The sequence below is a fragment of the Urtica dioica genome, chromosome 3 (genome assembly GCF_054948205.1).
Source record: "Urtica dioica subsp. dioica isolate 48M chromosome 3, U.dioica_male_clone48M_v1_H2, whole genome shotgun sequence".
NCBI lineage: Eukaryota > Viridiplantae > Streptophyta > Magnoliopsida > Rosales > Urticaceae > Urtica > Urtica dioica.
This window is the reverse complement of record NC_142758.1, coordinates 2,051,958-2,077,688: the sequence shown is the minus strand read 5'-3', so window position 1 is coordinate 2,077,688 and position 25,731 is coordinate 2,051,958. Positions and strand designations below refer to the sequence as shown.

General features: G+C 34.5%; 2 protein-coding genes across 3 annotated transcripts; both read left to right on the top strand.

Moving 5' to 3' along the window:
• Positions 1-2,942: 2,942 nt before the first annotated feature.
• On the top strand, positions 2,943-6,356 carry LOC149402002 (NADPH-dependent aldo-keto reductase, chloroplastic-like). The gene is made up of 3 exons (XM_089609940.1): positions 2,943-3,938; positions 4,351-4,605; positions 5,985-6,356. The coding sequence occupies exons 1-3, from the start codon at positions 3,366-3,368 to the stop codon at positions 6,243-6,245; spliced, it is 1,089 nt and encodes a 362-aa protein (XP_089466066.1). The 5' UTR covers positions 2,943-3,365; the 3' UTR covers positions 6,246-6,356.
• Positions 6,357-22,361: 16,005 nt separating this feature from the next.
• On the top strand, positions 22,362-25,038 carry LOC149402001 (zinc knuckle (CCHC-type) family protein). 2 transcript variants are annotated; one of them, XM_089609572.1, is made up of 5 exons: positions 22,362-22,798; positions 23,235-23,357; positions 23,462-23,564; positions 24,150-24,348; positions 24,497-25,038. In XM_089609572.1, the coding sequence occupies exons 1-5, from the start codon at positions 22,484-22,486 to the stop codon at positions 24,582-24,584; spliced, it is 828 nt and encodes a 275-aa protein (XP_089465698.1). In that variant the 5' UTR covers positions 22,362-22,483; the 3' UTR covers positions 24,585-25,038. The 2 variants fall into 2 exon arrangements, with proteins under 2 accessions (XP_089465698.1, XP_089465697.1); XM_089609571.1 differs by having other exon boundaries at positions 22,368-22,798; positions 24,150-24,262; positions 24,497-25,035.
• Positions 25,039-25,731: the final 693 nt, after the last annotated feature.

Here is a 25,731-nt window from a genome sequence, read left to right as displayed (position 1 = left end):
GGGCATATCTCGCGGGTTACAAGTGAGACACAACCATCAAAGGTAGGTCTCGCAAACCCTGCCAAGGCCCAGCTCAAGAGCAAGCCTCGCAGGTCCTGCCAAAGGCAGAGACCAAGCCTCGCGACACAAGGCTACGCGATCCAACGATAAGGTCGGCCTGCACCAGGCGCCACCCCTTACATGTCTCGCTACCAATGAGACCCGTCTCCAGTAGGCGTCACCTTCCCATGGACTCGCCGACCAATGGCGATATTGGAAACTCTACACGCGAGACCACCCCCTTACATATGGAGTTGAGGCAATAGTTCCCATGAGGTCGAGGTACCGTCTTACCGTATATTCAACCTTAACAAAGCAACTAATGACGAAGCCCTCCGATCAAACTAGACGTGATTGAGGGGAAACATTCATCGGCTATCTCCAAGCTCGCCACCAAAAAAAGGATAGTGGAAAGACATTACAACTCAAAGGTCAAACTCCGAAAGTGTCCGTAAGTCATTTACGACGGCACTTACGTAGTAGAAATGATGGATGAGACCGATATCGTACACCCATGGAGCACCAAAGACCTAGGACAATATTACCAATGATCTGCGATTGTAAACTTCATGTCCCTAAATGTAATAACAAGTGGCCTTGAGCCCCAAGCAATAAAAAACGTCTTAAAAATAGATCACAGAAAAAAAGGAACAACCCAAATAGGCATATCCCTTTCTAAACGTTCAATGCGCCTATGGACACACAAGTCCTGAGGTGAAAAAGCCACGAACACAGAAAAATGTTCATTGACAAGCCAACAAGTCAAAGACGAAACTATCAAAAGATAAAGTCAAAGACTCCACAAAGGGAAGTAGCATAACCCACCCTAAATAGCTTAAAAGCCTTGGGACTAAATTGGGGACAAATTGTATACACGAGACCGGGAGACTAAGTTCCGGCCCCAGACAAGCTGAGAGGTCATAAGGTGACAAGATCTTAAGAAAAAATGGTGAAAATAATAACTAACCGTCCAATCAACTTCTAGAAAGTCAAGATACAAAAAAGACTATCACTAAAATAGCAAGTCATGAACCCAGAAATCACTAAAAGATCCCAATAAGAAAATACCACAATAAAGGCAAAATGTTCCACCTACCAAAGAAGACAAAAATAAGCAATGGCAAAGGAACAGCGAGGCCCGAGGGCCGCTTGTACAAATACTTAGCTTCATAGTAGGGAAAATCTCCTATAAAGTTGGGGGTTAATGTTTAGGGTAAAAACTCGACCCTCGAAAACAGACAAAACGCGACGGAGTCTGAGAAATGGAATCATTCCTGACCTCGACAAGATCAGTCTTTGATCGAGGTCAGACGAGACCTCAAGGAGGTCTCGCTGATTTGAGGCAAGACCCAACCTCATCAGGTAGGTCTCGCGGCCACGGGGCAGAACCAGCCTATAAAGGCATGTCTTGCAGGCTTCAAGCGAGACCCAGCCATCAAAGGCAAGTCTCGCAAACTCTGCCAAGACCCAGCTCAAGAGCAGGCCACGCAGGTTCTGCCTAAGGCACTGGCCGAGCCTCGCGACACAAGGTATCACCACCCAACGATGAGGCCGGTCTCCAATAGGGCCACCCTTACAGGTATCGCCACTAATGACGAGACCCACCTCCAGGAGGCGCCACCTTTTCAGGGACTCGCTGACCAATGGCGAGACAAGGAACCTCTCATACAGGTCCTGCCCATGGGCCTTGAAAATTGTGCCAGCCACGAGCTTGGGTCAATATGCCTATAAATATGGACCCCATCCTCCTCATTTTGTAAATCATTTCTTACTCGAGAACATTCATATTTACTCTCTCAAATTCTTAACGCTTCCGAACAAAAGAGGACGTATTCTCCTTGTCGTTTAACATTACACCAATACTAATGTTGAGCGTCGGAGAGGGCGAACGAGGAAAACCTCCCGCACCCCTCTAGTTTATTGTTTGCTTCCTTCTCAGGAAACGAATCGAAGAACTCCCGCCTATCTAAGGTCGGTGATCTCAGACGTTTGATGACACCAACCTACGTTCAACCTCAAGGTCCGATCCAGGGTCGAACGGCGAACGACTCTCAAGTATTAGGCGAAAATCGAGCGTTGACAATAACCTAAGTAATTTCAGGAGAAAAACTGGTTGGATTTTTTTTTAATAGTAGTTAAAAAATATTTAATGAAAAAAAACGGTTAACTTTACAAATAAAAAAAAAATTGTCTTGTCTTTAACCAAATTTCATTCAAGTCACCGTAGTACCTCGTGCCCACCTTTACTTTTTTGTACTATAAGCTAAAGCTTTATACAATCAATTATCTAAGTTTAAACTTCTTACCCCATGGATGATTTTCTAACCAACTCAACTTACTAGAGGAAACGAACCTTTTTTAGAAGAAAAAAAAGAACTAAAAAACAAATACATAACTAGTATATGGAATATAGTGTCTTAGTATAATCAAATTAAATTGCTCTCTTTATAATTTTAAAAGATTAAACTATTCATCGACTCACTAATTAGAAATGCTATTTTACAAATACAAAACTCATTAAACGTCAATGAAAAAGTTTGGTGGGGGTAGTGGTGGTGGTGGGTGAATGTAGACACGAACTCTTCTTTCGATATTTTTCTTTTGTTAGGTCGTGTATATATATAGATTTAATATATTCTTCAACCGGAAGTTATCGAAAAATAATTATATGGATCAAGTCAAACATTTCTACAAAAAATAATCATATTTTTATGTGACAAATAATTTCTTCTCAGTTTTGTGACATGTTAAAATTTAACCGACACTAATTTTTTTTTTTTTTTTTGCTAAAGTTAATAATCAAATAAATTTGACAAACTTCCAAAATATTGGATGACTACAAATCTACAATACCATATTAAGGCATCCATTAAACATGACATAAAAAGTATATATCACTTTCAGAGCAAAAAAAAAAGGTGGTATATTATACATCACAACAATAATCGGAGACTATACAGGAATAATAAATATATATTTTTTCCCTGTAATAATCTTGTCTTTTTGCAGAGTTCGGATGTGCTGAGACAGTACAGCTAAGCACTTTTCTTCACTATGTGTCTTCGTCGCCGTTGTTGACCACACTGTACCTATTCATATCTTTCTCTGTAATACATTAGGGAAAAACAAAATCTTCCTGATCCAGTCCATTGGTGTGAGTGAGGTTCTGATCTTGTAAAAGAAGAAACCTTTTGCGTCGGCGATCGAGAAGCATTGTCAAACAAAGTGGTAGCTCAGCGGATAGAGAAACGCCATCTCATTTCCATGATTGACTTGTTTCAATAGTAATTCCTGAAATCGCGGGTCTTGTTCGGAGGGAATCGATCATGAAAGGAAAAGTGGGTACAGTGCAAGGGAACCACTTCGTGTTGAACACGGGAGCCAAAATCCCGGCGATCGGGCTGGGCACGTGGCAGAGCGGAGGCGATCTGTGCGTGGAAGCCGTGAAAACGGCGTTGTCGGTGGGATATCGCCACGTGGACTGCGCTCGGCTGTACGGCAACGAGGTCGAGGTCGGCGAAGCCTTGTCCCAGGCCTTCGAGCAAGGGTTGGTTCGGAGAGAGGACGTTTTCCTGACCTCGAAGCTCTACTGCACGATGAACTCGCTGAACAAGATCGAGAACTACGTCAGAGCTTCCATCAAGAATCTCGGCGTCTCTTGCCTGGATCTGTATCTGATGCACTGGCCGGAGAGCTCGGCGTTCGGCGATGCCACGGACCCGCCGGCCAAGTCCGGCAGCGAGTACCGGCAGTTCCTCGGCCGCCTCAAGAAGGCTTGGAAGGCCATGGAAGGCCTCGTTGACCTTGGGCTCGTTAGGGCTATTGGGGTCAGTAATTTCAGTGTTCAGCTTCTTAAGGAGTTGCTCAAGTTTGCAAAGGTTGTGCCTGCTGTGAATCAGGTATCGTATCATCTTCTTGTTTCAATGCCGACTATCCGATTCAAGATTTTGGGGTTCACCTTATTCTGTGATCTACTGAGACAACTCTGGTTTGAACTGATTTCATACTGGACTATATTATTGTTAGTTTTCATTAATTAGTAGTATTCATGTTGATTGTGAAAATAAGAATGTTGATGAAGAAATTTTCAATCGTTTAAAGGTAAGTGATTGCTGAAATATTTCTTCTATTGGCATTAATCAAACCGATCCGTCGACTCGAACAATAAGACAAAGATTGGTTAAAACCGAAAATACTGCGCTTGGGATTCCCAGCTTTGGAATGTGGTATAAGTGTATTCTTCTTTCGAGAATGCCATTAAACCACCATTGTTACACGGTCTCTGATGAGAAGTCGTGTTTCCTTAATTAGGTGGAGTTACACCCATTTTGGCGGCAAGAGGAGATCGTGAAATTCTGCCGAGCAAAAGGCATACATGTATCGGCTCACACGCCTCTTGGAGTTCCGGCATCGTCTCCGGGAACTTCTGACAGCAGTTCCGGCGGGGAAGACGAACCCGGAACTCCTCGCATTTCCTTCAGGAGGTCTAGGTCCGTCCATGGACCGATGCTCAAATTGTCTGATGTTGCAGAGATAGCCGATAGACTCAAGAAAACACCAGAGCAGGTAACGACTCTGACTCCGACTCTCTGTTTCTTTGGATCTTTGATGTTTAATATAGAAAATAGGTTCGCTTAGATTCTTATCTATTTATACGATTAACTTTTTCATAGATGATAAACTCATTTAGTTGGAGGATACCCCTCTTTCGATAGAGTCTGTAATTAATCAAAACCATTATGATTAATAATAGATTTCTATTTTTAAAAAAAAAAAAAAAAAAAAAAAACCTTCTTCCTGAAGTGCCTCTTAGACAAAGTTGAATATGGTATTGCCCTACTGTTCTCTGTGTCCTGTAATGATTTCAAAGACTTCTCTCCATCTGATTTCGCCTGGTACTGATCTAGTGATCTTTAGTTCTGTAATTGTTTTTTGTTCTATTCCGAATTTCATTGTTCATTAATAATATATTTTTTTTAATAAAAAAGACCTTACTTTTACGCAACCTTGAAAAGTTTTGGGTACCCAAAACTTGCATTGCCTTATAGTGTTTCTGTGTTCTTGGTCGGAGCATGTCAACTATTAGCTGAGCTTCGGTTTTGGGACATTTATGCATGAAAGAGCACAAATGAACAAATTTTGATGCTTGCTCGCAATAGTCTGCGCCTTTTGTTGGATTTAGTGTTACTGCAATACAAAAATCCCAGTCGCACTAGTAGCCCATTAGGATTAATAATATCTAGGCTTATCACAGCAACTTACTGCCTGGGGCTATTACATGATGCTTAAGTCGTTTTTTTGTTGCATGAGTTTTGTTGATTAGGCTTAGGGATATAGTGTATAGGTGTAAATCTCATTTTACTATGAATTTTTCGACAGTTGACTTTTAAGGCTTTTGAGTGAAAACCCCAATATAATGTTTTGTTTGTGCGTTTAAAGCATGTTCTGAAACTGTTATATTTAGACTATTAATAAATAGTCTAAATATAACAGTTTCCCTAGGCTCGTATATAAGTATTGCATTGTTTGCCTGTCGTTTCTTTTTTGTTATGTCGATTTTATCATTTTTGTTTGTTGGCGCACACACACAGCACACCATGTTAGAGATGATTTTTGGCCGTCGATGAATTCTAGAAGACCAGTCTCATATATGATCATCCAGTGCAGCCGTGAGGATATCTGTGATCCATAACTAAATTCGACGAAGACTTGTGCATAACAAATCTTGACCCCTCATCGTTGAATGCTTTTTATTTTTGTTTTTCTTGCGGCTTTACCAAATGACAATAATCAGTCTACTACAGCGTGTCACGCGATGTTAAAAGCCGCGATCAGAGATCTTTTCAAAGAGAATCTCACTTTTATGTATCTGGGCATACTTTTATATTATTATTTTGTTTGAACTGCTTAATAAGATGGGGCCTAAATAATTTATTCTGTGACAGGTGGTTTTACGGTGGGGGATTCAGAGAGGAACGAGTGTTCTGCCTTGTAGTCTCAAAGCGGATCGGATAAAGAAAAATGTGGACATATTCAGTTGGTCACTCTCGGACGAGGATTGGCATCGGCTGAACCAGATTGAACCACAGGTTTGCTTGTTCGGAAACAGTCCTCTCAACAAGTTTTCCGACACCGGCTTTGTCTCTGGAAGTGCTCCGCTCCAAGCTGTGCGCGAGGCCGAAGATGACTTTGAGTCTAATATTTGACGTCTAGTAAATTATTTTCTATTTTATTTACAATACTTTTCCTCAGATGGTCTGAAATATACGTTCAGAAAAATGTGATAATGTTGTAATATATGTTGTATTGTCGCTTGATTTTTCGTGTATTTGATTTTATGGATGTTGAATATAAAATTAAAAAAAAATATCTCCTGCCGTAAAAATAAGAAAAATATATATATAATGATGTCCGCTTCGTCACTAAATTTTTAGGGTGTGTTTGGTTTGAACCAAGGTTTCAAATGTCGTTTTCGTTTCCGTTTCGAGCCTTTTGATTTATGGAAAATCGAACTGAAAAAATGTGGAAAATGACAATTAGTTTGCCCTTTTTAAATGTCGTTATCCATGGAAAATAGACAAACCGACGAAAAATCGAACGGAAAAAATATGAAAAAATATATTAAAAATATGTACATTATATATATATAATACATCCTTTAATTTTTAAACATATATAGAGAAAATACATACTTTTTTTATATAGTAAATAGTAATGTATATTATATTGTTATATATACTAGCACGAACCGTACATGAGTACATGACTATCATAGTCACACTATGTTAGTAACTCAGTATAGTAAATGCTTTTATGCTATGTATTCTTATTGTCTTATTGGTCACTGTATTTAAAATAAAAAAAACACGCATTACCTCGTACGTACCAAGGATTGAAATCTCGCGCGAGATGGAGGTATCTCGCACGAGATCTCGCAATACGCACAATCGCGGTAGCGAGTTACATGAATCTCGCTAGTTGGGCAAAATCTCGCACTTTCCACGCGAGTTAAAGACTAAATCTCGCGGAATAAAATTTTAACTGCATTTTTTTGGCTTATATCAAGCCGGATGGGCTTTGTCTTTAGCAAGCCCAACAATCATTCATTGTTTTGTCTTCAATTGCTATGCAATTTACTTCTATATTTATAATACCTGAGAGTTGATATAACACAACTACACAAACCATGTGGGACATTTTTACGGTTCTCATTTTGTTCAAGTCTTGACCAAGGATTAAAATCTCGCACAAGATGCGGGATATCTCGCGCGAGATCTCGCGTTTTTAAGAAGTGCGAGAGGGGTATGTGAATATCTCGCGAAATGTATTAAATCTCGCGAAATCTCGCCAAATTTCTCGCGTCTCCCTTGATCTCGCGCGAGATCTTCATTTACCGTCCGCCGGATGTTCATTTTTGTGCAAATCTCGCCGTTTTCCGCCATTTCCGCGAGGTAAGTGTTCTTGTCTTATTTTTAATGTGTTTTAGTTGATTTTCTAATGGATTTTATGTCCGGTTTAGACTTTAATATTGATTTTTGAATGGTTGTTAATGAAATTATGATGTACGAAGATGAAGACATACATTTTTTATTTTTGAGTATTTGTTCACTTGATTTTATTTGAATTTTTTATCATCCGAATTTAGGTAGTTATTTGAATAATTAGATGTTATTGTTAATGTTGATGTTATCATCCAAATTTTTGTTAATCCGTATTTAAATATTTATTTTGTTGATTAAGATGTAATTTGTAATTAATTTGATCTGTGTATTGATTTGTACTCTATTTAGAATTCTTTGTGTGAAATATTGAAAACTTTATTTTAAAATTTATTTTTTGTGTATCCTAAATTTAAACAAAATCTTAATTAAAAAGTTGTTTAAATACCCCGCGGAATACCCTTTTTTGGACGGTATATCCCGCGAAATGTTGTTTATCACACGGTACGAGATACCCCGGACGTTCATCAAATACCACGGTACGAGACGAGATACCCCCAAAATTAAAAGTGCGGTACGACCACGAGATGCGAGATTTTAATCCTTGGTCTTGACTCTTTAAATAACATTCACACTATCAGGCTACACAAAGTCACAAACTGTCTATATCTGTGACATATATATAATATAATAAAATATCATTAAAAACAATAGGCACACATCCATCATTAAGCTAACTAATGGTCCAATATACACATTACAAACATAATATAATATAATAAAATACCAATAATATCAATTGTAAATAAAGACAATGATCTATTTATTAAGGTTTATATTAGATTTATTAATGATGTATTTATTTGTCCATGTGCTATTAGGTAAATAAATGTGACAAATTAAATAATAATTATTATAAATATATATTTTTAATTTTTATATATTTTTAGTGGAAAATTTATACCAACCCTACTAAAAATTCACTAAATTTTAGTAGCACTATGATGAGTAGCATTTTTAAATAATATGTAACACATTTTAAGAGGCATCTATTATTTATAATAGCACTCAAAATCAGCCATCTTTTGTCATCTTCTTAGTAGTGACTTGTATTATGAATTGTATTTTTTTCATTTATGTGTTCGAAACTCTATGTGTGAAAATTCTATATTTAAATTTATCTTTGAAAATCTTTGTATCATGAAAATTAAAGGTATTTTTAAAAAAAATATATTTGTTGTTCAAATACCTCGCGAGATACCCTCTTTTTTGCGGTATATCTCGCGGAATGCGATATACCACACGGTACGAGATACCTCGAACGTTCATCAAATATCGCGGAATATCCTGGTACGAGACGAGATACCCTCAAAATTAGAAGTGCGGTACGACCGCGAGACGCGAGATTTCAATCCTTGGTACGTACCGATACCTACACAAACCCCATCAATCTCTTATTCTATTTTCTGATAATATAAAAAAAAAAATTCTTTTATTCTCTTCACCTCATCATCTCTCTCCTCTAAAACACAACTTCTCCACAATTTTTCTACAGAAGAAAAGTGCAAAGCTTTAAAAAAAATTCTGGGTTGAAACCTGATTTCGTGTGGAAGTTCGCCGATTCTCGATATAATTGTGTTGATTTTGTTCTCCGCCGTGTTGAAACGATAGAAACGCCGTCGATTGCCGATTTTCACCGGCGTTAGAGTCGTCTCCCTCGCTGGACTTCGAGCTCTGAATATCCCCACATCTTTTTCTTTTCTCCGACTTTCATCGAATCTCCACGACATTCAGCAAGTTTTGTTCATTAGTTTTAACGAAAATTGTCGATAGTTTTTTTTACAAACGGCGTGTCGTTTCGGATAATGTCGAACGACATTTTGTTGAAAAACGACGATTCTAGTCTCGCCGGTCGTTTTTGGTCCGGCAGCGGCGTCACCATCGATTTTCGGCGAATTTCGCCAGCTTTTAAAACACTGGTTTGAAGTAATAAGATGTAATCACATTCCATTAATGTAATCACATTTTCAGGAATGCAAGATTACACTATTTAGTTGTAAAATTTAATATTTTTAATAAATTCATGAGAATATTACATTATTGATATGATAACGTAATGTTTAATAAAAATAAGCCAAATATATATTAATATTAATTTATAAAAAAATCTAATAAATAGACAAAAATGAAATTTAAAATAAAAATCAAAGATGTGTAAAACAATATTTAAAAGGAAAGAAATTTTTTTTTTTGAAGGGGCTTTAATATAGAAAAAAAATCTAAAGAAAAAAATATATAATATATAGTTAGTAATATGTATTAGGGGTGGCAATTTGGTCCGGACACGAAACGATTACGACACGATTTAAAGTGGATTTGGATCTCAATAAATTGGTCGCTTCTAATTGGATCGAATACGCTAACACGATTAAATAATGGTTCAAAACGACACAATTACGGTAACACGATAAAAAGTCGATTAACACGATTATTAAATGATCGACACGAAACACGATTACGACCCGCACGAATATGATCCAATTAACACGATTACGAGTAATAGCACGATCACGATCCATTTAAACACGATTAATATTATATATGTAAAATTATAAATTTATAACTATAAACATAAAATTATAATTATAAACATAAAATTGATATTAGAAAACATGATGTAATAAATAAAGCATATTCGTATAAATATCAATTCACGTATGATAACATATAGTCAATAGTATATTAACTGACTTAACGTGAGCAATAAGAATCCCAATTCATTTCGAACAATCACAATTACTATAGTCTCATAATAACGTATCATATTCAATTTTGTTTTATTTCAATTCATATCGAACAATTTTCATTCACAATCACAATAACTATCATCTAATAATAACGTATCATATTCAATTTTATTGGATTTCAATTAAATTCATATTGAAAAATCACAATTTGAAATTGACAATCATAATAACTGTAGTCTCATAATAACGTATCATATTCAATTTTAACTTCTGGTCTTGGGCATTGTTGAACTTTTGATTTTGGCTTGAGTTTAAAGTGTTTTTGTTTTTGGTGTAAGTGTTTTTATTTTTATTTTTATACAGGCTATAAATGGATTGTTATTTTAAATCAATTCAACAAACAGTGTCGATGTATCGGAAGTTAGTACAAAAAGAAAGAGGACAATTATGATCTTATGACTGTTATGTTTTTTTATAATTATATCGCAACTAATTGACTCAGAATGTCTAAACACGGTTAAATACCCATTTAACACGACTATTAAACGATTTAATTTAAACGGTTATGGATCTGTAAAAAAAATAAACGGTCGGATTTGGATCTAGATTTCAAACTCGATTAATAAATGGTCAGATTTGGTTCTAGTAATTATTTATACAAGCACGATTAACACGATACGATTACGACACGAACACGAAATTGCCATCCCTAATATGTATGTATAGAAATTAACTAACAATAATATATAATTAATAATGTACTACGTTTATGTTTTTTTTATAAACGTGTAAATATATATATATACGTATATATATTAATATTATTATACATCTATAAAGAGAAGCGCACGTTTACTGTTCATGCACACACAAAATACTGTTATGCAGTTTTTTGAAATTACAAAGATACCCTTATAATTCTCTGAAAATACGAAAATACCATTTAATGGTCAAACGAAAATCTAGATTGTTCAGATTTCATAGTACTAATAATTTGCTCAGCTACGTCAGCAGCAGTAATGTATGTCCAAGTAGTTACTAAAAAATTACAATTTTTTTTATGTACATAATCCGGAGAGTTCCAGTGAAATGACTTTCCATATTCTTACATCCGGTAGATATTTTTTAAAGCAAGTAGTAAATTATTATTATTATTATTATTATTATATATATATATATATATATATATATATATATATATATATATATATAGACACACACACACATAAAGGGACTCCATCATAGCTATTGTCTTCAAAGCTCAATCGTCACAAACAAATTAAGCATTCCGTTAACATCCAAACCACCACCATATTTATGTCATTGTTTCTTCTCTATTGTTTATTCTCGGTTACTAATAAAAAATCAAGAACTTTATTTATTTCAAGGTCCCACCATTACTGCTGTTACTGTACGCTTCAACCCCACAGATAACTCTTCAACCCTACAGAGAAATTAAGCATCATCAGGTACTATTCAGACCTCCCCACCATATTTATCATTTCATTTCTTCTCTTTATTGTTTATTTTCTGTTTTTAGAATCAACAACTTAAATACACAAATAATCATCGGTGATAAGTGCTACAAAACCTGATAAATAAGTGCTTGAAAATATCATGTCATTGTTTCTTCTCCATTGTTTATTCTCAGCTACTAATTTAAAATCAAGAATTTTATTTATTTCAAGGTCCCACCATTACTGCTGTTATTGTACGCTTCAACCATAGAGATAACTCTTCAACCCTACAGAGAAATTAAGCATCATCAGGTACTATTCAGACCTCCCCACCATATTTATCTTTTCATTTCTTCTCTTTATTGTTTATTTTCAGTTTTTAAAGTCAACAACTTAAATACACAAATAATCATAGGTGATAAGTGCTACAAAACCTAATAAATAAGTGCTTGAAAATCGTTTAGTTACTCTCTATTATGTATATAGTGTATATTAGTTAACCAAAGCTCATCAAATTACACCACATATATACATATAACCATGTATAAATAAGTATATTTACCTAAGATTTCATTTGATCGAGCTCATCAGCTGAACAACCAATAATCGTCTCTGCTTCATTGGTGAATCTAGAGATGTAAGCTTCACCGCTTGCACCTGAAACTCTTACTACCAATATGTATCTGAAAATTGTGGAACGGTGTACCAAAGTATTAGGCTTTTACCAATGGAAATGCTATGAGCATTATTAAGATTTTTCTTTAGCATCAAGAGTCTTGAGTTATTGTATGAGCAAAATTTTGGTACGTTTTAGTGCTTTGGCATTAATATTAAACTTTAAATTAGATCAGTCGCGTATATTAAGTCTGTATGATATATTTCACATTATTAACTTTATAAAGTTTGCATAGTATATACCTCAAACTAGACTCAGCATCATTCATCTCTTCACACCAGTAACAAGACCCAATAGCCTCTGATAGATAAATGCCTAAAATGTTAGATTTTTATTCAAATTTTAGGAAATGGCAACCCCTATTAAGGACTTGAAGGCAAAACAAAGATGCGACTTCATACGAGTAAGAATTTGCAGAATGTGGGGAAATCATGATATAAAGACGGGCAGACTAATAACTTTGGATTTCTTATTAGTGGACGAAGAGGTAAATAGTTATTTGTATGTGTATATATGTGTGTATATATATATATATATATTAAATATGTTTCAATCACAATAGTTGTCATGTTTTATTGTTTAATCTTTTAATTAGGGAGATGCGATACATGCCGTGATACGAGGTCAAGATGCAAGCATTTTCACAACCAAAATTATAGCTGGCAATGTTTATGAGATCGGAAATTTCTTAGTCGAAGTATACAAGCCTAAATACAAAGTTATTCCAAATCATTTGATGATCATCGATTCTTAGTTGTTGAAGATGACACAAAAATACCACATTATCGATTCTATTTTGCTACTTCCGATGAATTACAAGAACGAATAGACAATGTTGAACTATTACCAGGTAATTTTTTTTACTATAACCTTACCAAACCTTTAACTTACTAATTTTTTTTTACATTGTTTTGATTTAATTTCAAAATGCATAGACGTCATTGGAGTTTTGACATGTGTTGAAGATCTACATAGACCCGCAATCAGAAATAACATCACCTCTCGACGAAATGTCATCATCAATACTATTTAGTATATTATGTTCATAACTTTATATATATATATATATATATATATATATATATATATGCCTAATCTTAAATAAAACAATTGATGAATATAATTTCTTAGGAACAAGGAATTGCAAATCACGCTGTGGGGGCATAAAGCAGATCAATTTGACGACAACTTTCTCAAAACACTTGAAAGCCCAGTAGTTGTTGTTTTCACGTCTCTCTTAGTCAAAAACTTTATGGGTATACTATATTTTTACTTTTGAATGCTTTAATATCAATTTCACAAATTTCAATGTCCTTTTATAATATATTATATTATTACTTCAAATATATGAAAACCATGTCTTTCAAGCACCACATCTACACTTTTCTACTTTGATTCATATATACCCGATACTGAAGACCTAAAGAAAAGGTACGATATACATATGTGTATTTATTATTTTTATTAGATTAACTTATTCATCCAAAGATCTAATAACTTTACTTTACATATTTAGATTTATGAATGAGATTGAAGCAATTGAGTATGTCAGAGCTGGTCATGCAACTCAATATTCTAAAAAAACGATATGAATGAGAACAGAAAGACAATAGCCGAGCTGTTAGAAATAAGAGAAAACAACGACAAGGTTTGCATTGTCTTCCTATTGACTTTATTCTTAAAATTATAAATATAGTACATTTAGATAATTTATTGATTACATGAGGTTATTTTAATTTAAACAGGACAAGAAGATGAAATACACGGTGAGGGCAACAATTGTTGACATATGTCATAGAGATGGATGGCATTACTTTGCATGTCCGAAATGCATTTCAACATTAACCAAAACTAATGGCTCTTGGTGTTGTAGTAATCATGGTTTTATAGACGAATTACCTCTACCATGGTAATTACAATTCTCTAGAATACGTCATTGTATTCACCATTTTTTTTATACTTTTTTATTGTATTTGTATGTAGTAGCTTATAGTATTTTATATGATGGTTAGTTTAAAGATATAATATTCCACTTAATGTATTATCTAGGTACAAGTTAAACACTATGATAGAAGATGAGACGGGAAAGAGGAGGTTGATGATGTTTGGTTGGGTTGTAGAACACATAATCATGGAATCGTGCGCTAATTTGCTTGAAAAACATTTACTCGATAAGGAGCAACTAATCCCGGATGCAATTATTGATGTCATTGGAAGAAATATGATTTTCCAAGTTGCATTTGAAAACAAAGGACTAAACACAATAGCACTTGGAAAGAAAATGTTTTACGACGTAACGACCGAAGAATCTAGCAACGAATTTATGTTATCGAGCGCACAAACTCCATATACGGATGCCCAAGTTGAAAGGTAACAAATTTTAAATGTTATAATCATAATCATTTTGAATACATATATACATACTTAATATCATTATTAACATGCAGCTCAATAAAAGACATTCCAGGAAACTCATGAAAGCGCGTTTTATCCAGGTATTACAAAATTTTACACCATATAAAAGCTAAGTCATTTGCCTACTAATTGTCAAAACATGTTTTGCTTATTTGTTTTTTTTTTATTATTATTTTATGCAGTGACAAAGAGAACAAGAAAACTTGGAAATCAAAGAACGATTAGTTTCAAACCCTTGTTCTATAGTATTTTGAATGCATTCCACAGACCTTTTATACTATGTAAAATTTTGTTTGTATTTTGTAACTGAAAAGGTTAGTTTCTATTTTGAATGCATTCCACAGACCTTTTATATTATGTAAAATTTTGTTTGTATTTTGTAACTAAAAAAGTTAGTTTCTATTTTAAGGATAACTTTTTTATTTTAAGGATAATATATATAATATGTTATTGATGTAATCCTAATTAGAACTAAATTTATTATGTTTTGTAATATAATGTATTCAGTATGTCATATTTATCATAAAAAAAATAGCTATTTGAAATCGAAAGAGATATAACATAAGGACTTCTCTTTTTCAATATACTCACTGAACCTTAGTCACTGTTTAATTTTATCCTTAATAATAAAATACTAGCTTTAGATGGAGGCTAATTTTTTTTATGTGCTTCATCAATGCACAACTCTTAAAACAAATTCATAAGAAGACTAAAATATGTTTTACAAGTTGAGCTTCATTCCATTTTTATTGAGAAATGAGAGCTAATCGTCGAGACGGCCATTTGTTGGTCAATAATGCCCGCTATATGGAGACATCGAGTGAAAAATCATAGTGATTCTATGTCAGATATTCATAAATCATCAATAATCCGAACAAAAGTGGAAAAACCCAAACACTTAACCACTATTTATCAAGAATTTAAATGGAAAAACATTCAAGAAAAAATAAATCACACCAAATCCGAAAACGACAAAAAATCCTAAAATTAGTCATTTAAAAATAAAGAACAAAGAATCCGAACCATACTGGAAAAAAATAAAAACAGCCAAAGTTTATCACGAAATTTAAATAAAAAAACATTCAAGAGAAATAAATCAAAATCTATAAACGAAATGAAAACTAAAATTTGTTCTTTAAAAAAAATATTCATTTCGAAATTTTACCTTAATACAATCGCTTGGCCATCTTCTTCTTTATTTTCACCATCATCGTCTTTCTATTTCGTCTTTGGATCGAGATTTTGAATTCCGTGTATTTTCTTTCTTTATGAACGTCTCTCTCTCTCTCTCTCTCTCTCTCTCTCTCTCTCTCTCTCTTCTTCTCTATCCCTTTCTCTTCCTCTTACTCTCTCTAATGCGGCGTGAGAAGAAAAGCATTGAAACCCTTAAAAAAAAACAACACATCATTTGTTTCTACCCTTTAAAGAAGACACGTTTTTTTTGTGGTACTTATCATTTCGTTTAAATTCGGCTTTGCAAAAAATTTGTGTTCCCGTATTTATCATCTATTTAGGGCTTTATAGTTGGGCTTCATAAAAAAAACAATTTTTTGGTAGATGCTTAATAATTGGGCTTATATTTTCCATTTGATAATGGGTTGATGTGTTTTATGAATTTGTACAGTTATGTAAAGGCCAAGTAATATCATTTGCATACTAATTGTCAAAATTAATTTGTTTGCTTTTTCATCTTTCTTCCATTTCTTATGAATATTTTGAATGAACATCACATATATTTTATGTTTTGTAATAATTTTTGTATCATATGAAATGTCATTAATGTAATATTAACTAAACTAATCTTATATTATTAGTTAACATTTCAAAAAGTATTTTGAATACGTCATATTTTCCATCAAAAGAATATTATGACTTATTTTAATAATTCATTAATAACAATATACATCAAGCAACCCGCAGCATCGCGCGGACATTTTACTTGTGGTATATATAGTTTAAGATTATAATATATATTTAGTTAGTAATATATATGTATCTACATATGTAGTTAATATTTAATCTGATATGTAAATATATATAATATACATGTAATTAGTAAACGCGCGTAATTTGATACGTATGTATTGTTGGAAGAATTGTTAATAATAGAGTATTTATTAACAAGTGTATGAGTGATTTGTGGCTAATATTTGAGTGAGGTCCACTGATCGGAATTTGTTAATTCTTGCGTATTCTTATTCCTCGTTGCGACGGGTATAAGATTGATTATTTATTTTCCAAAATCATTACTATAATTAATGAGAAATTGATGCTCAAAGTATGCTTAAATTGAGCACATGTGTTATGTGTAGATGAAGTGAATTTCAAGAGTCCCACATGGGTTGGGTAAGTGTGTTGTGTAGTGTAATATACTATCATTTTTCTTTAGTGGATAAGCAAGTGCAAGGGAGGAGAGTGTGAGAGTTAACTCTTAACCCCTCGCGCGCGCACATACGCGCTGCCGCCCACTCCATTAGACGCCTTAAATGCTTGGTCTGAAGGCTATAACCGTGGCTTGCTTTGCCTATAAAAGCAAGGCCCGAGCTCTCATTCAAACACACCTTGTGCCTCTCTCTCTCTCTCTCTCTCTCTCTCTCTCTATCTCTCTTAGTAATTGTTTTCTTTGTTTGCAGTCTGGTGGTAGTTCTGACACTTGTGTTCTAGTTCGCTAAAGTCAAGCCACGTGGTGCTAAGTTTGTCTTGTAGTCGTTGTATCCTGGTAGACTTTCGCTCAACTTTTCTCGTACATGTGGAGGGCGATAAAAACCTCCAAGGAAATCGTCCAACGGGCCTCGACGGACTTTCTTTGCTAATCTCTTCTATTTCCTTTTCATTTCCAGTTTATGTTCTATTTTATTACCTTGCTTTTGTCTTTAATTTTTTACCATTGTAATATTGCTAACATGTATGATACTGCTTTCAAAAATATAAATAACATATACTTATATATGAATATATAATAAAATAAGAAAAAGATGATTATCATGGAGTGTAATCTGAATAACACTTATTTGGTGGTATTAAGATTACACCATATTAAAGTAATATGATTACCTGTAATCATATTTTTGGGAATTTTTTTCAGTATTAATCCATTCGAAACAAGGTAATCTTAAGATTCTCAAGAATATGAAACCAAATACACCATTGGATATTAGAACGCATTAGGGCTGCTCTGATTTGCTTGAAGTTGTTATATAATTTATTTTAAAAGTAACCAATTAATAACACTCGAAGGATATAATTGGTACAAAAGATTCAGATTTCATTGGACACGTCATCAATTTAGTTGATAAATGAATTATTTTTGAAAATGTTTCATATGACTTAATTGGTTTAAGTTGTTTTTGTTATAAACATAAGAAGAAATGGTGGCATAAAGATTCAATGTTTACGGGTTGTTATACTTATGTTTCCGTTGTTTAAAAGTGGTGTGCAAAATACCCAAAGTCACTAAGTTGTTCCTCCATTATCATTTATGTTGTTAATATTGGATGTCGATTAAATGAACAGCTAGGATGGACCAAGTTATATAAAATGCAATTATTTTCTAATATTAATTAATATTAATGTTAGATAATAATAAATAAAACATAACACATAAAAGAAATTCGAAGCAAAAAATTGAATAAAACATCAGAGAAAAGCTCTTTGTAAGTCAAAATCCCTATACCTAAACCCTCATGATTGCATAAAAATCCAGAAATAATCTTGTCGTTGTTTTTCGATACCATCGGAGACGATGTTATTGTACAAATTTGAGTCGATGACTAAAGAAGAAGTTGAAGCGGCAGGTTTTGAACTCCACAAAGAGGAGTACGCAGATGAAAGCGACAATCAAGAAGCAACGCAACCATCACAACGGTGGTTTGTCATTAATGAGGTCTACATTGAGAACCCTTTGGTGATGACGATTTTGATGGAGTAGGGTCTGAGAGCGACCTGAATAATGTTTGTAGTGATGGTGAAGAGCAATCCACGAAGAGGAGCACAGAAGAGTACAAACCACACTCTAATCCATCTGATTTCATGTTCAAACTCGGTATGGAATTCCCTTGTATATATTATTTAAGATATGCACTGGTAGAAAAGGTCATTAAAGCTGATCGAGAATTTAGATTCGTGTTCAATAACAAGACCAAACTAATAGCAGAATGCAAGGGACTTGGTTGTCCGTGGGTGTTGTACGCTAGGCTTAAGAATTCAGATCACAGTACAGTTAGAGTCAATACATTGACATAGTTTTTTACAGCAAACATGTCACAAGTCACTGGCTATCTAGACATTTTCTTGAGTAATTCAGACTAAATCCACACATGGAGTATAGCTGCTTCAAGGATATTGATGCGTCAACTTAGTTTCGCAACATCTCTAAGTCTATTTTCTACCGGGCGAGGAAAATGGCTAAAAATATGTTAGAGGCAACTGTGGAGAGCTAATTCGCTGTTCACGATAACTATTCTAGACAATTGACAAGTACTAACCCATGTATAGTGTGAATTATACATGTGACAAATTTGAGTGTTTGTGAATTGTTATTGTTGAGTCATTGAATTAACTCTGTTTGCAACTCTTTGCCAGGTTCCACTGCTCTTCTCAAAACTACTATTATTGATGGTAATAGAGTGTTTGAGAGAGTATAAATCTGGCTCAAGGCATGTAATTCAACAAGGAGTGCATGGCTTTGCTAGGCTTCGATGACTGCTTTCTTAAGGCTTATTGCAAGGGCATGCTCTTGGCTGCAATAAGTGTTGACCCAAACAACTCTCAATACCATGTTGCTTTTGATGTAGGTTAGAAAGAGAATACCCAAACTTGGACTTGGTTTATGCTACTTCTCTGTGAAAATCTAGACGTCCAGAACACTACTGGTTTTACTATGATGAGTGACATACAAAAAAGGCTAGAGAAAGCTTTGAAAAATACCTTTCTAGGGGAAGAGGACAAATTTTGTGTAAGGCATCTTCATTCAAATTTCAAGAAAGATCACAATAGCTTGGCCTTGAAACAGTTGTTATGGGCTTGTTCCAAAGCATCTACTAAACCAAAGTTTAAATGTAGGATGAATGAGCTTAAAGATGAAGATGACAAGGTATATTAATGGCTATTGAAGAAAGAGCCTTCACAACGGACCAAGTTACATTTTAGAGTGCACGTGAAATGTGACATGCTGCTGAATAACTTCTGTGAAAGCTTTAATTCTGCTATCACGCATGCAAGAGATAAGCCAATTATCACTCTACTTGAGAAGATAAGATTTTGGCTAATGTGTAGATTTGCTAGCAAAAGGATTGCAGGTCAAACATGGGTGCACATTGTTGGTAAACGAATTATGGCTATTATAGAGAAACACAATTATGACTGATTTGATTATGATTATATGTAGATATGTTTAATTGATTTATTTGATTTTGATTGATGGTATTCATATTTATTTAATTTTGATTTGATGATAGTTAGATTTATTTGATTTTTTTTTTATCAAAGTTATACGTATTTGATGATGTTTTCAAGTAATTTTTCTTGTGTATGAGAGTTTTGTAGTTGACATAAGGGCTAATGTATGTATATGTCGACTATTTTAGTTGACCGGAATTTCTTGTCCACATGGATTGACATGTATTTGGTAATCGGGTTTAGACCAACTGGAATTTGTTGATGACTGGTGCAAGAAAGAGTTGTACATAGCTCTATATTCTAGAATGATTGAACCAAATTGTGGTCTAAATCCTATACTTTCTCCTGTTGAATAACGTTTACCTAGTCGTCCTAAGAAGAAGAGAAATAGACACAACGATGATATTTCACCTGGATTTAGACCCGAGCATGGAACAAAGCAAAGTAGAAAAGGTCAAATCAATCGTTGCAGCAACTCCAAGCAAATTGGCCACTCAAAAAGATCTTGTCAAAATCAAACTGTTGTTCAGGTATGTTTTGTAAATATGTTGTTAATAATCTATGCATTTGATAATGTTTATTTGATTATGTGCATTTCTTTTTATATAGGAGTCGGCTCCAAAAAAGAGAGGCATACCATCAAAGGCAAACCCGACACTTGAAGCCCTAAAAAGAATTGAAAGAAGAAGGAAGTAAGGTGAAATAAATGCAACATTGAGAGCTGTTGGAACATAATCTCAGATTTAAGTGTTTGATAATGATTATTTAAGGCCTCATTTTGGTAGAGTTTAGGGTAAAAATGTAATGCATGTGTATGGCCTTATTTTGGTACTTCGGAAGGCTATATTTTTTATACAATTATATTATTAATGGCAAAGTATCATTTTTATTAGCGCCTAAGTTCTCAATTGTATCATCACACAAATTCTAAACTGTACAATCACACAGATACCGTCACACAAATTCTCAATTGTACCATCACATAGATACCATCACACAATGAAAATCAAACAAATACCAAATTATGATCTGCATAAAATAGAACAACAAGTATTCTATTACATTACATTGACCAATACAACCAAAATACTTCTTTTACTCATTGATTCTTCTTCTTCTTTGCCCGTCTTGATTTTTTTCAATTTCGAATTCCAACTGGTTTAATCTTTTATGCAAATCGGGTATGACTTGCTTTGATCTTGCGCAAATTTCAGTATCTATCCACTGAAAAAATTTGCATGCACTCTCAGACTAAAATTAAGAGAAAAACATGTCCATTCAAATCAGTGGGATTCACAAAAATGACAGAAATTAAAAGAAAATCATTTGCACCATTGTTGTACTTACCTTACCCTTGTAGCATCTCACAAAATCTCCTCCCGGAATTCAAATCACTTCATGAAGTCCTCTCAATGCCTTATACGCCACAAAAACATCTCCGACCATTTGATTGTGAAAAGTCGATCTTCGTATTCGATCCTCTACTTCCGCGTAAATGTTGGCGACTTATGGTTCTTCAGCGACTTATGAACGGCGAGTTTTCATCGTCCATTTACTTGATTTTAAGGTTTGGAAGTAGAAGAAGAAGAATGGCGAGATTGGGGATTTAGGGTTTTCAAATTGGGGGTTTAGGGCTCTCAAATATGTACTCTCCCTTTTATTCTGTTTCATTTGTTAGTTTCTTATATTTTCGTGTGTTTTATTGGTTTTATATTAGTTAATAAGCAAATGAAATATCTCAATTATCATACGATTCAGCCACGTGTATCAACATCCAATATATTAACTACAAAAATACTAACGCATGAACAACTTAGTGACTTTGGGTATTTTGGCCACCACTTGTAAATAATAGGAACATAAATGTAAAATCCGAATATATTGGGTCTTTATGCCACTATTTTTTTCAAAATATAATAGTATTATGAAAACCGAAGAAACAATTGAAATCAAGAACAATTTTAAACACTAATAGAGAGAGATGTAGAAAGAGATATGAAGAGTAAGGGGACGAGTAAATCTTTTGGGAAGTTAATTGTGATTTTACATCATACATCACACATTTATTTATAAGAAAATGTGATTTATTTATAAGAAAATGGAGGTGAACAAAGTCAATAAATTAGTACAACATCAATAATAAAAAGTGAACAAAATAATAATTAATTACGTATTATAATGAGCAAACCCAGTTCTTATAGTTTACCAATCCATCAGATTTCCCTCGTCTTGTTCCCGCCAAAACAAGTCGAAACCCTAAATCAAGCCATTGAATCTGAGCATTGCGTAGAGACGAGTGACGAAGAAGACGAGATGGAGAAGGAGAACCAGAAATCGGCTCCGACGGGATGCTTCAAGTGTGGGCGACCAGGTCACTGGTCTCGCGACTGTCCTTCATCCGCTCAGGACCCTACGAATCTCTCATCTTCTTCCTCCCAAACCCCCAAGAATTCTTTCAGATTCTCATCCACCACCGAACCCAAACCCTCCATCGCGAAGCCGAAGAAGGCCGTGGCTCCGCGGACGAGGCCCAAGCTCACGCCTGAGCTTTTTCTCTCCGATGACGGCCTCGGCTACGTCCTCCGCCATTTCCCCCGCAACTTCAAGTTTCGAGGCCGCGGCCACGAGGTTTGCGATTTTTCCTCTTTCGATCATATATGTTGTTTTCTCTGTTCATTTCTAGGGCTTGAGTTACTATCCCAAGTCTGAATTGATTGGTTTTTACGGATGAGAGTCCTACGATTTGGTAGAGAGAGAGAGAGAGAGAGAGAGAGAGTAGCTTTTCCGTTGATTGACTCTGTTCGTGCTGGTAATTTGGATGTGTTGTGTCACTCTGTCACCGGTGACACGGTGAAGTGATCAACTTTACAATATATCGTCGTTTTATTTTACCATCTTTTGGCATTGGCGATACACCTAGAAAACCATAAAGTTCGTGACTTTACTATGAAGCCATTTGCACAAAAGGAGCGGAAATGATGAGATACGAGGAGAGCCTATTTCATCAAGGTCCTTAAGCTATGAGCGCCAGAATTTATTCCTCCATTTTCCATTTCCAATGCAGGTCAGCGATCTGGGAAACTTGATTAGCATGTACAGTGAATGGCATTCTCGGTTGCTCCCATATTATTCGTTTGATCAGTTTGTACATAAGGTGGAACAAGTGTCTACTACAAAACGTGTAAAGGTACTAGCAGTTCAAAAGTCTTACCTTTTTTTAGACAAAAAACATTGTACTTGTCATTTCTTGTGTTAAACACGCTAGATATCTCACACGCCCCGTTTGAACAGATGTGTCTTAGAGAGTTAAGAGAGAGAGTTGCTGAGGGAGGGGATCCGACAAAGTTGCATGAACCGCAAGCTGCAGAGAAAGAAAATCCCCAGGATGGTCAAGGTTCGGTGGCTACTTTTCTAATTTTTTACTTTTGTTATTATCAAGACGGAGATTTTCGTTCATTGTCATTTACATGCACGAGCATGTCACACATGACATGCATATTTTCGTCTCTGCCTTCAAAAATGGCATATTGGATGCCATAATATGCTTGCTGAGAAAGATCTTGTTTATTATCTTTCTTTTGTTTTGGTTCTTCAATTGTCAATATCTTTTGGTTTCTGTTGTGTACCACAGATGAGCGGACATCTGATTTTAGTTCTTACAGAGTCATCAAAATTTGGCCGAGCTAACTTGACGATGGCCATACATAATTGCAACTCTCTTGCATGTCGAAGATATCTTGTTGAAAATAATTATCCGTCTCCTGTGGTATTGACCCAAATAGAAACCATATTATCCCCATAAGTGGATCATCTTCTGACAATAGTAATGCTATACTTGAAAGAATTGTTTGGCCTATAATCCTAGATATAATTTTCCTAGTTTTCATCCTTGAAAGTTTCTTATACACTGCTCTTTACTCCAATGCTGAAAAACTATTAGGCTATACCCAGAAAGTGCTCACTGTTTATTTGTTTGCAGTCGATATGAATGCTGACGAAGCAAGCCTTCACAAAGCTCCATTGTCAGAGAACCAAAATGCTAATAGTATGCAAGAAGACATGCTTCATGATGTTTTTGACAATGCTATTGAAGTACGTGCAATGTCTTACTGTCTCCGGTCGACTTATACAATCGCTTCTTTTATTCCAATAGAATTGGTGTCACAAAAGTTCCATATGTAAGATGGTTTTTGATTCATCTCAAACAAAAAATTACGAAATTAAAAATATTTTGACAGAAACAGCAAGATTTGTACTTGATTAAGGTCTAAATCATAGTTCAGAATGCTGTTGGATGTTACTAAAGCCACAGTGTGTTTAATGCAGATTCCTAGCGGGACAGAGAACAATATGGCTGAATTACCAAAAGAAGCTCCGTATGAAAGAAAGACTGAAGGTGGTGAAAGTGACGTGACAGAAGAACAGAAAGCCCGAATGGAAGCAAACAGATTGAAGGCACTCGAGAAAGCTGCGGCGCGTGCTCGTGCTCGGGCATCGCAGGTTTCTTGACTTTCTGAGATCCTACTCAAATCGTGCTTTATCATCATATTTGATTGAACGAGTTACTGGTCACAATGAAAACTATTTTGGAATGTGTCGTGAATGATAGTATCAGCTTACTCGTGTACCAGACCGATCTTTGCCATCACTTTCAATCTTTCTCGATGTCTATTCTTTGGCCATGTGATTTGAAGTTTCGGTACATTCTTGCCAAACCATGTTTGCGTGCTCTCAGTTTGACAAGGCTGAATGCTTGCTCAACAAAACAAATTCAAAATCGCTACATAAGATCTCTGAAAGTATTCCAAATTAGGAGGAAAAGTATTCCAAATTGACGCTGTATGTCTGTTATCCCAAAGGGAATAGAATTGGTGAATTTTACACGTTTTTAAAATCGTTTAATGATGGTATGTTTATATCTGTGGTCAATTACGAAGCAAGATCTTCAAACTAAAATCAGTTGAATTTGCACCAAGTTCAATGTGTCATTTTAAAACATTGAACCTGAGGACCCATTTCACAAAGGATAAAAGAAATAAACAAAGTTAGTTGAATCTTTGATTTATTTGTCTAATTCATAACATGTTTAGTTTTACTTCTGCTGCTGTTGTTGTTTGAATTGAAAACAGAGCATCTCAAATTTTGTAGCAAGTATATAATGTGTGTAATGCTATATATATGTTTTATATAATGTGTAACGTGTGTTCATTAAAAACATACATAACATTGCATAAAAAAAATACGAGCTAAATATATATGAATTATGGTATAATAAATAGAAAATCGTTATATTTATTAAAATAAATGAGATAAAAAAATAATTTAGTGTTAAAAAATGTATAGGGTTGGAGATTAAACACCACTTAATGTAATAAAAATTGTATTTTAGAGTACAAAAAGTTGTATTTCAGAGTTTTAGATTTAAGATGCTTTTACATCGCTTTAAAGTTTGATGAACAAAGAGAAGGGAATGACAGATTTGACTATGATTAGCATGTAATAATTTGATGTCATAAAAACTGTATTTCGGATTTCCTAAAAAAAAAAAATGTATTTTAGAG